At 39.8% G+C, this 14067-nt stretch overlaps 1 protein-coding gene across 1 annotated transcript in view; it reads left to right on the plus strand.

The window, feature by feature from the left end:
* LOC108037698 overlaps nt 1-8936 on the plus strand; it is a 277475-nt gene extending 268539 nt beyond the window's left edge. Inside the window, exons 4-6 of the mRNA XM_044459275.1 lie at nt 7704-8323; nt 8380-8494; nt 8554-8936. Coding sequence (XP_044315210.1) covers nt 7704-8323; nt 8380-8494; nt 8554-8936 — 1118 coding nt within the window. The remainder of the gene's footprint in view (nt 1-7703; nt 8324-8379; nt 8495-8553) is intronic.
* Nucleotides 8937-14067: the final 5131 nt, after the last annotated feature.

Below are 14067 nucleotides of genomic sequence, written 5' to 3' on the forward strand. Positions count from 1 at the left end.
CTAATTAGAGTTACCACATTAAAAAAAACGCACCAATTTCTCTACCTCAGGGGTGGTGTGGAAATGGGAAAGTCTTGACAACCGTACTCAAAACTAATTTTAAGCGAACGAAGTCGCGCCGGGTACAGCTAGTATGTACATATACATATACATATACATATGTATGTATTTACATTGAACACAGTTGCAATTGCCCGGCAAAGATAACTCCTTTCAAAGAAGCTGCAATAATACCCTATTGTTACTCGTGTTGTGCAAAACATTTAGACTTTACTATACAAAAATATTTAAGAATGTATGTGTTTAGCCAATATAAGTATGTATGTTTAATATTTCTAGTCAATTTATTGCCCTCAAAAACATAAACATAAACACAGCTGCTGGTGCAGGACAAAAGCTGCCTGCGCTAAAGCAGCGCTGGTGCTGATGCTCGTGCTGTAAAGCTGCCAGCACTTTTTGTCCTTGTTTCCTGTGGTCACTATAATTCATTAAATTCATTAAAAAACAAAAAAAAAAACATATTTATATTAAGTTGTTTAGCTGAGTAACGGGTATCTAATAGTCGAGGCACTCGACTATAGCGTTCTCTCTTGTTTTTATAGCTGCAATTGATTGCAAATAATTATAAAATTGTGTTTTGAAAGTTCCGAAGTAAAATTTGTTAAAAGAATTAAGTTAATCAATTAAAAATATTTAAACATTCCACACATATTAAAAATCAATTAATTTACCCATTTCTTACCTACCCTAGTTTTAAAAGTTAATTATGAAAATTATTATATTTATTGTACTTGTCTATATTTATTATCTTTGAACCAATGTTAATTTCATTTTGTATATTGGGAGTTATTATTTTTGTCCGGATTTGAATTTGTTAGTTAATAAATAAAATGTTTATAATGTGGTAATAGTAAGTGTTTGTCCTCGGCGGACATGAGACCCCCGTAGAACCACGACCGCAAGGGGCCGTTCTAAAGAAAGGGAAAATGGAACGGCCGATGGAAGGGTGGGCTGAACGCCGCCTCCTTAACAGCTGAGGCGGATTAGCGGCAGAGTCGATCGCAGGTGAAAGGGGCTTTGAGCCCGACAATAGACCAAGTGTAGGAGTGCTTTCTCTCCCCGGTTACAGTTTTCGGTTTGTCGTAGCACGCAAATTAAATAGTGCATAATAATCGAGTAGGCCTTGAAGAGTTAGAGTAAGAATCCACCCCATTAGCTGACGAGCCGAAGCCGAAGAACATTTTTGTGTGCACTCTAACTTTATCAGTAACACCGAGCCTTAACTTTATTTATAGATGCACGTTACATAACATTATCGACATCATCGAAGTAAACATACCACATATAATAAATTTAACATTAACTTTAAAAACATAGAAGCTGAACCTATATGACCTTCATTTTAATAATTTGGATAATGATTCTCATATCGGGTAAAGACGGTCCAGACGGTTATGCTATGCTGTGCCCTGCAAACCAACTCAGTAGGGTTAGAGATAATCACTTTTTATAACCTTACAGAGGGTATTATCATTTTGGTCAAAAGTGTGCAACGCAGTGAAGGAGACATCTCCGACCCTATAAAGTATATATATTCTTGATCAGGCTTGCGTCCTGAGTTGATATAAGTATGTCCTTCTGTCTGTCCGTCTGTCTGTTTCTACGCGAACTAGTCTCTCAGTTTTAAAGATATCGAATTGAAACTTAGCACACACCCTTCTTTCCTTTGCACGCAATATATAAGTCGGAACGGCCGGGATCGGCCGACTATATCCTATAGCCGCCATATAACTGATTGATCGGAAATGCCATAACTTGGTGTTTGTAAAGGAAGTTTGGATTTTCTATGGGTTTTATTTTTGGCCAATCAATCCGATCTACCAAATTCCATAAGGATCGGCCGACTATATCCTATAGCTGCCATATAACTGTACGATCGGAAATGGCATAACTTTGGTATTTTTAAAATTAGGAAGTTTGGATTTTTTATGGATTTTATATTTGGACAATCAATCCGACCTACCAAATTTCATAAGGATCGGCTGACTATATCCTATAGCTGCCATATAACTGAACGATTGGAAATGCCATAACTTTGGTGTTTTTAAAGGTTTATAGTTAGGATTTTTTATGAGTATTAAGAATGTATCATATGAATAATTTTGGAGAATATAATTTACAGAATATTCTGCAAGGGTATATCAACTTCGGCTCCGCCCGAAGTTAGCTTTCCTTTCTTGTTATACCCTTGCAGAGGGTCCGTCTGTCCGTCTGTCTGTTTCTACGGAAACTAGTCTCTCAGTTTTAAAGATATCGAATTGAAACTTTGCACACACCCTTCTTTCCTTTGCACGCAGTATATAAGTCGGAAGCCATACAACTGATTGATCGGAAATGCCATAACTTTGGTGTTTGTAAAGTTAGGAAGTTGGGATTTTCTATAGGTTTTATTTTCGGCCAATCAATCCGACTTACCAAATTTCATAAGGATCGGCCGAAGTTATTTATTATAGATTTTGACCGCACTGAATTGAAATTTGTCGATCTGACAGTCGACAACGTTCTTAAAATAGATTCAGGGTCAGCCACATGAATAAAACTCAGCAAACAAAAACTTCCCTTTTCAAATTCGCCGGGACAATTTTGTCCATTAACTTGGACATGGTCTGGGGTGCATTGCAGAGCCCGAATGGCATTACCGTATATTGATAAAGGGGTCGACCGGGTACAGTAAACGCAGTTTTGTCCCTGGACTTGGGGTCAAGTGGAATTTGCCAGAAGGCATCCTTCAAGTCTAAACTTGAAATGAATTCAGCCTTTGGCAAACGACTTAGAATTCCGTCGATAAAAGGCATTGGATAGGCGTCCTTTACTGTTACTGCGTTCACCTTTCTACTGTCTAAGCAAAGGCGGACTTTTCCTGGCTTACGTACAAGAACCATAGGAGAAGACCACGCACTATTTGATTCCTCAATCACTCCCAGCGACAACATACGGTCTAGTTCTTCGTACATCATCCTTTCTATAGCAGGAGAAACTGGATAATGTCTCTGCTTAATCGGTTTCCCGTCTGCAACATCGATGCTATGCGAAAGAACAGATGTACGCCCTAATCCATTTTCGGCAAACGAAGGAAATAAAGCTACGGTGTCTGTCAGTTGTTTACGCTGTTCCGTGGTTAACGGTCGCAATAAAGGGTCATCAAAAGTTGACTCAAGACTCTCTCGCGGCTCAACACTCTGCCCAACCAAACATCTTCACCCCATCAACAACCACTCCTGGTGTCTCCTTGCCAACGCACTCCGCTACCCTGGAATCTCACAAACATCTACCGCCCAACCTGCAGCATTGCGTCCACAGCCACCCATATCAAACCTAAATGATTTTCCGCTCTTAAGCCAAAATGGCCAAACAACAAGTCAACCTTTTACGCAGCAAAACCAAACTCTTCCCCCACAAACACTTAGCGGTCTAGAATCTACACTAGCTACTCTTGCAAACGTCATGATGATGATTCAAAGTTCCCTTCAAGAACTACTGCGAAACCAGAGCCTTCTAATGGAACTGCTGATCAAACAAAAGTCTGTATAAATGGACTCCTTAAGAATATGCTTCTGGAACGCAAACGGCGTTTCCCGGCACAAAAACGAACTCCTACAGTTCCTAAACAGCCACAATATCGATATCATGCTACTTTCTGAAACCCATCTAACTAATAAAAACTACTTCCATATCATCGGATATATATTCCACGCGACCAACCACCCGGACGGTAAAGCACTCGGAGGTACCGGTATACTCATAAAACAACGCATAAAACATCATCCCTTGGAGACATTCGCTACTAACTACCTGCAGGCCACATCCCTACGTATAAACCTAATTGGCGGCCCACTTACCCTATCCGCCATATATTGCCCCCCACGCTTCAGTATTGCAGAAAATGAGTTTATGAATTTCTACAACTCACTAGGACGCTGCTTTATAGCTGCCGGTGATTATAACGCAAACCATCCCCACTGGGGATCTCGTCTTATCAACCCAAAAGGCTATTATCACTCCTGGTAATGCGCTTGACTTTGTCTCACCAGCTAGGCCTACATACTGGCCCACAGATCCAAATAAACAACCTGACATTATCGATTTCGCTGTTATTAGAAGAGTCTCGCACAGGCTGATAAACATAAAAACCTTAGAAGAGCTTACATCGGACCATTCGCCAGTTCTCCTCTGTCTATCTGAACAGCCGCAGCTTCTGGAACGCCCCCAACATCTAACATCAAACAAAACAAACTGGCTGAAGTACAAAAAATATGTAAGTGCACACATCGAACTTGATCCTGAAATTTCCTCTGAATCTGACATTGACAAGTCGCTTAAAAACCTCACGGACGTAATGTCCTCTGCCGCCAAACATTCTACGCCAGAACCCTCATCCACAAACCCGCTAAGAACTGGACGCTCAAGTATCCAGATCGAGTCTCTCCTACTTGAAAAACGTAGACTTCGCAGAGACTGGCAGACTCATCGGTCCCCAGCTACTAAGAAAAGACTTAATGAAGCATCTCGAAAATTGTCGAAGGCCCTCTCTACCGAAAAGAACCAGGCCCAACGGGCCTACATTGCGAAACTATCCCCGACGGGTAATAAATTCCCACTATGGAGAGCGCACCCAAACATGCAGCCACCAATAGATCCCGATTGGCCAATTCGATCACAAACAGGTGCCTGGGCGCGCAGTGACGAAGAAAGAGCTAACACCTTTGCCCATCACTTGGAAAACGTCTTCAAGCCCCACCCGCCATCCAACCAATTCACTCTACCGAATGTCTCGCTATCGTCGCCGTCCTCCCCAGTTACCCGTGAAACCAGCACAATACTTAAGGCTATTAAAGAACACATAAACCCAAAAAAGGCTCCTGGTCACGATTTTATTTCTCCAAAAATGATAATTGAATTACCTGCATGCGCAGTCAGATGCATCGCATTTATATTTAACTCAATATTGAAATGGGGCTACTTTCCTGACCAATGGAAAAAGTCTGTCATTACAATGATCCCGAAGCCAGGAAAAGACAAATCCCAGCCTTCCTCGTACCGGCCCATCAGTCTGCTCCCATGTCTATCAAAGCTATTTGAAAAACTGCTTCTTGTTCATCTAGTAACACATCTTCAAAACAACAGAACGATCCCTCTGCACCAATTCGGATTTAGGGAAAAGCATGGAACTATCGAACAGGTAAACCGCTTAACATCTGAAATTCGCACGGCTTTCGAACACAAGCAACATTGCAGTGCCTTATTTCTGGACGTATCACAGGCATTTGATCGCGTCTGGATCGACGGTCTGGTATACAAAATCAAAACCCTCCTACCGGAAAACACTCACAAGTTGCTTGAGTCATACCTCAGAAACAGAGTTTTCACCGTGAGATGTAAAACCTTTACTTCAACCATCCGTAACATCGAAGCTGGAGTACCCCAAGGAAGTGTGCTTGGACCAATCTTGTACATCCTTTACACGGCAGACATTCCAACAAGCCGCCAAACCCTCATCTCAACCTTTGCTGACGACACTGCCATTGTCAGCCGCTCGAAATGCCCAAAAACAGCTACAGCCCATTTAAAAGAAAAATGGCTCGCAGACTGGCGTATCAAAGTCAATGAGCAAAAGTGTAAGCACATTACATTTACACTAAACTTGTCGAAATGCCCACCACTGACGCTAAACAACAAGCCGGTTCCACAAGCAGACGAAGTCACCTATCTCGGCATACACCTAGACAGGAGGCTTACCTGGAGAAAGCATATAGAAGCAAAGAAGACCCATTTAAAACTAAAGGCCAGCAGCCTTCACTGGCTCATGAACTACCGCTCCCCCCTTCCACTCGAATATAAAGTACTACTGTATAACTCGTGCTTAAAGCCGATCTGGACCTACGGTTCCGAGCTAAGGGAAACGCAAGCAGCAGCAATATAGAAATTATTCAAAGAGTACAATCAAAGACCCTACGAACAATAACTGGAGCCCCCTGGTAAATCCGCAATGCAAACATCCAGAGAGACCTGGATATAAATCCCGTAAAAGAAGAAATTGTTTCCAGAAAAATTAAATATGAAGCCAGATTATCAAATCACCCAAACCTGCTTGCCAGACAACTCAACCGGCTAAGCTATCATTCCCGTCTACAGCGGAATGATTTCCCATCCCTTTTTCAATAACATAAGTTAAAGTAACATAGAATTTGAAAATTTGGTAGTCTTGTTAGGTTAGTCTTTTAAAAATGAGAAGAGCCCAGCCAAAAGAAAAAAGAATAAAAAAAAAAAAAAAAAAAAAAAAAAAAAAAAAAAAAAAAAAAAATGTTTTTTAAATACCGGAACTGGAATTCGGTCATGTAGAAGGATCTTGAAGTTGTCATTAAGAATAATACGGATTCATCTTACATTTTGGTTTTTGTTTAAGGTTAGAAAAACAAAGGGCACCATAAATATATGCAAAATTATAATACAATAGTAAAACAGAATACTCAGCTATTTTTAGAATTAATTATCCTATAATTAGATATGGCTCGAATAATTGTTTTTAGCCCGGTTTTTATATATTCAGCCAATTACTTAGATTACATAAACTGTGGCTCACAGCTTAATTCAACCAAGAACAATTCTCAAATTTAACAGCCTGTAAGGCTAAACCAATTAAGTTTTAATCATATTTGAAGCGCACGTTATTTGTTTGATGTTTAAAGTTGTCATTTATATATTCGATGTATTTTGTTTTTTTTTAAATATTCCTTTTTTAATTAACAACGAAAAATTAACAATATTTGAGGCCACAGCTTATTTCAACCAAATACTTTGCAGCTCTACATTAATACGTTGTTGTGCAATTTAACAGTTGTTTTATTTTGTATGCTTTAGTCCTTGTATAATAGTTTGCTTAAGTTTTGTCGCGACCAATTTTGTGGGAAGATTATTGACAAATAAGTTCATCTTGGCTTTAATCGTGTGCTTTATAGGGTCGGAAACGCTTCCTTCTACCTGTTACTTTCCAACGAATACAATGTATCCTTTTAATCTACGAGTAACAGTATAAAAAGCGTAACCTATACATTATACATTACTACTAAGTAAAAAATAAATGTACAAAATATAGATAAATTAAAATAAAAAAAATTAACCTAGGGAGCTTTCAGGTTCTGCGACTTGTTGGGTTGCGCATTAGACGGGTTATTCGAATTTAGTAGTGAGTCCTTTAACAACCATCATATCACAGTCGACGACCAGAAATAGATCTATTAGTTCAGTTCCTCTTCAGCTTAGCTGTAATTGCAGGTCCTGTCTCTACATGGCCACAAACATTTATGTAAAATATTATTTGGTCTGCTTAGCACTGCTTTAACAGTTTTGCTTTGCTCCCAGACAGAGAGGTAGGCTCCGAAGATGCAACTAGATAGTTTATCTCACCCTTCTCCTACAGATCAAACTTCCTTATGACCATAGTTTTAACGTAAGGAGGGAAATTTAAAGCCTCTTTCAGTGGCCCGGAGTTGCTGAGTACGTGTAAGCATTTTGGCCGCAACCATTCGGCAAAACGCTGACTATGGGTTTTTCGCAAAACATATTCATGAATTTATGTATTAAAGTTTTTGTTTTATAAATTAAACTGTTGGTAATATTAATGTCCTCTTATGTTATATTCTTAGCTGACGCAGACGATTGGGGCAATATTTATCCAAATATGTCAGGAGATGGTGCCCTGGGTATGGTTATCAATCATAAAGCGGATATCTGCATTGGAGCAATGTATTCGTGGTTCGAGGACTACACATATTTAGATCTTTCCATGTATCTTGTGCGATCTGGAATAACATGTCTTGTTCCAGCACCTTCGCGACTAGCCAGCTGGTACCTTCCTCTGGAGCCTTTCCAAGAAGCTCTATGGGCTGCAGTCCTGGTATGTTTATGGATTGAAGCCGTAGGATTGGTTTTAGCCCTTAAAAGTGAACAGGAACTATACGCAGCGCCAAGAGACAGAGACAGCTGGTGGATTTGTACAAAGGTCGGATTGTCTACGACATTCAAGCTTTTCATTTCTCAATCAGGAAGCAGCAAAGCTAATTCACTTACAGTTCGTGTCCTTCTTTTCGCCTGCTTTCTTAACGACTTAATCATAACCAGCATATATAGCGGTGGCCTTGCCAGTATATTGACAATTCCCAGTCTAGACGAGGCGGCCGACACAGTACAACGTTTGCACTCGCACCGATTACAATGGGCAGCAAACTCTGAGGCTTGGGTCTCAGCTATCCGCGAGTCCGATGAGGTAAGTGTATGCATACTTAATGAGACGATATTAAGATATTTTATTGTCTTTATAAGCCATTGGTTCAGGACTTGTTATACAATTTTCACATATATGGGGACGACCGATTACTACAATTAGCCCAGGAGCAGCGCGTTCGCATTGGATTTACAGTTGAGCGTCTGCCCTTTGGTAACAAATAAAAAATGGGTTCCCAGAAAAAGCATTCACTTATTTTCTTTGTCATGTAGGTCACTTTGCCATCGGGAACTATTTGGTACCTCAAGCTATTGATCAGTTAGTAATCATGCAGGATGATCTATATTTCCAATACACGGTCGCTTTTGTTCCCAGACTGTGGCCTCTTCTCCAACAATTTAATACGCTGATCTACAGCTGGCATTCGTCTGGTTTCGATAAATACTGGGAATACCGAGTAATAGCCGATAACTTAAACCTAAAGATACAACAACAAGTTGAAGAAACTATGTCCAAAAGTAAAGAAGATATTGGTCCTGTCATGCTTGGAATGTCCAACTTTGCTGGATTCATACTTGTTTGGATATTGGGTTGCGTTATGGCTATGTTCGCTTTTTTGGTCGAACTGCTTTTTACGAAATCTATAAATATATAAATATAAAGGGAATTTCCCCTTTAAACTATTGCATGCAATAATATAATCAATTATTGGGTATAAAGGGAAAGGGATTGATTTCTAACCTCTTGCAAATAATTTTAAATCAATCAATCAAATTCTTATGTTAACTGTTAATCACTATTATTATAAAATAAAATTACACATTAATAACATCAGAAAAATATCGTAAATCGACTTTGTTCTGTGTTAGTTTCAAAATTCATAGTTGGTTTAGAGAGGGCTTCATTATTGACATACTGCTTTTTCACTATTATTTCGTTAATAATTAGTAAATTTCATATATTATCATTACATTTTATATTTTGCAAATAACTAGATCTTTGGCATCAGAATCAGCTTACAAGAAATTAGGGAGAAATAAATTCGGGAAATGCTAAAAACTCTAGTCCCACTAAAAGTAAATAACCTGGGAAATGCCAGTTCTGTCTTAAATAGGTCAATTAATACCATTTTAAATACCACCCTAAACCCTAGACGTCCTTGTCTTCTTGAAACAATCACCAACATTTGAAGGGGTTTCGGGTAAATTGCGGAATTTCATGTATAATGCTAAAAAATAGTGTTTTAATTGTCTCTGAAAAAATCGATCCACTTGAACTGATGACAAGCATCAAACCTTGAGTATCATTCGCTTGCCTTGCTGACAAAAAAAAAATGCAAGTAATCGTATAGTTGACGATATTCATTTAAATTTTGTCGAGCTTAAAGAAACTCCTCGGCATCCGTCCTTTGAGCCATTCAACTTAATGTGCCTGCTTTGCATAATATTCAGCTATTAATCTGGCTGTACTGACGATGTGCTGAGTATTGGGGTTCTTGCAGAATGAGCTCCCCTGGAGCTATTGGAGTTTGATCCGAACTACCAATCTGTCCCCTGTCCTTCATTTACCAGCAGACAATTTCACTAACAGGGTGTTGTTTGACAAAGAAAATTTTTGCACTTTCTTTCCCGATTGCTTTCGACTACATAATATCTAAAGCAATTGTGGTGAAATGTAAATCATGGTCTTAGCATATATTTTAAAACTCTGCCTAAAGCTCGTTAATGTTCCCAGAACATTAAAATTTACATTTACAAAAAATTGTGTCAAATGAATGTGTACATGTAATTCTCATCGTTATTTCGACAGTTATAAAATGGTTATCAATTCACTTTTGAGACACTTTTTTAAAAAATATTTTATTTAATAAATAGAAATCATAATGCTTATTTTGTGTATGTCGAGAGAATTAATAATAATAATAATTAATCTAAAATAAAATCAATGTAACTGAGAAAAACCTGTCATTAGAAATAAAAAGTTGAGAGAAAGAAGTGTTACCTTTTGAGATGGTTTTAGGGTTTCAAGAGCGTGACTAGGTGGGAACTCACCTGTACGATTTCGACTTAGCAGAAATTCGTTCGTTGCTGATAGCTACTTTGACCTAAATAAATATGTAGCTGATATCCTGGTCTGTGCACATCTGCATGTGATAACGGGTCATAAACCATATGCACCCAGCCGACGGACGTGCCTTTACACCATCTGTCATAACCCTCGGAGCGACGCTTGCAAAAAGGGACGCAAGCAGTTTTAGAGAACATTCGTATTTGAAGAGCCAAACTGCAAAGATCATGCCACGCGCCAGAAAACGTTTCCGTTCGGACCACGAAGAGCAGCCTGAAGCGGAGGACGATTCCAGTGAATCCTCGACATCAGAAGTGGGATTGCCCAGGCCTCAAATCGAAAGTGAAAATAATCTGAAACTGCTTTTGGAAACACAAAATCGTACTTTCTCGGAACTCATAAAAGCAGTACAGCGAGCCCCGAATGTCGCAGTTGCCATTATATTGCCGAACATTAATCCTGATCGTACAAGCGCGGATGCAGTATCATGGAGTGCATCGGTGGATTACATTCTTTCCGAAAACAGTCTAGAAGGCAGCGCTCTCGTGATGGCTCTCAGTCGGTCTTTGCAGGGAAGCGCGTCTCATTGGCTTGCACAAACGGTCTACCCTGGGATCACATGGACGCAGTTCAGAGAACTGTTTTTGCAGTATTTCGCCGGAACGGAGACCTTGGCTGCAACTGTGTTAAATCTGCTGAATGGTCGCCCAACAGAGGGAGAATCTATGTCGCTGTATGGAAGCAGAATTGTAACATCCCTGATGTCCAGGTGGAAGTCCCTGACGGTAGAGCAAATTCCCATTTCTGTTGCTTTGGCGCACGTGGCTGGATTGGACAAGCGACTGCGACGCTTGGCTTTTACTACAGAAGTCAATTCTCGGAACGAGTTGCAACAGGAGTTGAAAGCCTTTTCTTTTGATGCTGGACTGAGCCGCGGTACTGGTGACGTCTTGTCGGCCCTGACTAATAAGAAAACAAGACCCTTCTCCAATATCAGATGTCACAAATGCGGAAAAGAGGGTCACAAGAAGGCGGAGTGTCGTTCGTCTGGTGTGCAACCGCGACATAGCCAACTAGCTACCCAATCCAAGGAAAATAAAAGCATTGACTGATCTGCCGCACCCACAGTCTGTGACCCAGCTGAGACAGTTCATTGGTCTTGTTTCTTATTTTAGACAATTTGTCCCTCAGTTCTCACAATTGTTGAAACCTCTGTGTGCATTAACTTCCAAAAGCATATCGTTTGAGTGGAACCCGGAGCATGAGCAAGTGCGACAAAGAGTAATTTCTATCTTGACCAATAAACCCGTACTCACTATATTCGACCAACTTTTTCCGATTGAGCTTCACACCGACGCCAGTGCTGATGGTTACGGGGCCATTTTATTGCATAGGATCGAGAACAAGCCTCGAGTGATCGAGTATTTCTGCAAACGGACTTCCCCCGCCGAATCACGCTACCACTCATACGAGTTGGAAACGCTCGCAGTATATGTCTCTATGAAGTATTTCCGTCATTACTTGCATGGTCGTCAATTTACGATATTTACGGATTGTAATTCGCTCAAAGCTTCCAAAACTAAAGCCGAGTTAACTCCTAGAGTGCAAAGGTGGTGGTCGTATATGCAGGTTTTTATGTTCGATATTGAGTATAGACCAGGTGATCGAATGGCTCATGTAGACTTTCTCTCTCGAAACCCAGTGTTGGAAGATCGTAAAAATTTAAAAGGTATAACCGAAAAGCGTATAAAGTTGACAGAGATTACCGACAACTGGTTGCTGGCAGAGCAGCAGAGAGATGACGAAACATCATCCATCGTGTCCAAGTTGCGCAATGGAGAACTTCCTGAGGATATAGCAAAAACCTTTGAGTTACGTGGTGGTACTCTATATAGGAAAATTTAAAGACATGGGAAAACTCACTGTCTTCCTAATATTCCAAAGCCCTTTAGGTGGTCTGCTGTTAACAACGTGCACGAGGCAATTATGCATCTCGGTTGGGAAAAGACCCTCGCAAAAATGTACGAGTATTATTGGTTTGACAAAATGTCCAAGTATGTCCGTAAATTCGTTGACAATTGCATTACCTGTAGGTTATCTAAACCTCCGACTGGCAAGGTACAAGCTGAATTGCATCCCATTCCGAAAGTGAGCGCCCCGTTTCATACAGTTCTATTGATATCACAGGGAAGCTTAGTGGTAAAAATGACCAAAAGGAATATATAATCGTCCAAATAGATGCATTTTCTAAGTTCGTCCATTTGTTTCACACCACTAGACTAGACTCTGAAAGCTGCATCAAGTCAGTGAGGTCTTTAATATCGATTTTTGGGGTTCCTTCCCGTTTGATAGCTGATCAGGGACGTAGCTTTGCCAGTACTGTGTTTCGTGACTTTTGCTCAGCACAAAAGATAGATTTACATTTGATCGCAACTGGCGCCAGCCGGGCCAATGGCCAGGTCGAACGAGTGATGAGTACTCTTAAATCTATGCTAACTGCGGTTGAAACAGGCAAGGGATCTTGGCAGGACGCTTTGTACGAAATTCAACTGGCTCTTAATTGCACTCCCAATAGGGTAACGAAAGTTAGTCCAATAGAGTTACTAATTGGAAAAGAAGCTAGACCATTTGGTCTTGTACCCGTTGCTGAAAACGAGAGTGTAGCTGATGTAAATCTAATCAGAAATATAGCTAAGCACAATATGGAACAAAATTCCAAATATGACAAATTGAGATTCGATCGGAATAAAGCCACTATTGTTAAGCATAAAGTTGGCGATCATGTCTTACTCAAGAATGAGGAGCGACATCAGACAAAACTAGACCCCAAGTTTAAAGGCCCATTTTTAGTTGCTGAGCTATTACCAGGTGATCGATATAAATTAAAAGCGTTAAAGGGCAATCGAACTTACAAATATTCCCACGAATTTTTACGAAGAATGCCTGAGAAGGGGATTACCACAGAGCATGACGAGACGGTCATGGATGAAGATGATGTTGATCGAGCCGGTGATGGCTGCGATGATTTATGAAATAAGAAAATGTAAATGACAACTGTGTGCTATGTGATGGCCGGTTGGTCGAGAAAGACTTAAATTGTTAAGTAAAATGAAAGTTGTTAGAGATAGTGATTCGATGTGAAAATGTGATTGCTTATTGGAAAAGCAAATGAAAATGGAAAATTAATATTGTTTGAATTGATGGTAATCCGGATCTAAAGGCTTAAAATAAAAAAAAAAAGTATTGTCCTTTGTTTAAGTATGAGGAAATGTAAGTTCGATCTGCTAATTAAGAACTAAGAATTCTGTATAACTTTTGAATTTAAAAGAATAATGTTATTAAGGAAAAATGTTAAGTTTAATTTGCTGTTCATAGACTAATAGCTCATAAGGCTTCTGATTAATGAAAATATAGTTATTTTGCATTATCTTCAAAGTACATCTAGTTCTATTTATTATTGGGAGATAATATTTTGTAATGTTTTAAATTTGGAAACACACGAGGACGTGTGAAAGTCAGTATGGCCGTGTCGGGGATTGGTTGGACAATTCAAATTATAACGACTGTTAGCTTTGATTTGTCTTTCGCTTCTCCTTCGTTTTCATGTGCTTCTGAGCTGTTTCTTCGGCTCTCCGAATGGAGGCAACTGATTCTGTTGTCAATGTTAGTCTGTGCACTGGTGTGAGCGAGATAGAAGGATGCAGGTGTCCGCATCAAAA

This window comes from Drosophila rhopaloa, unplaced genomic scaffold (assembly GCF_018152115.1).
Source record: "Drosophila rhopaloa isolate 14029-0021.01 unplaced genomic scaffold, ASM1815211v1 contig_188, whole genome shotgun sequence".
In the NCBI taxonomy this organism is placed as follows: Eukaryota; Metazoa; Arthropoda; class Insecta; order Diptera; family Drosophilidae; genus Drosophila; species Drosophila rhopaloa.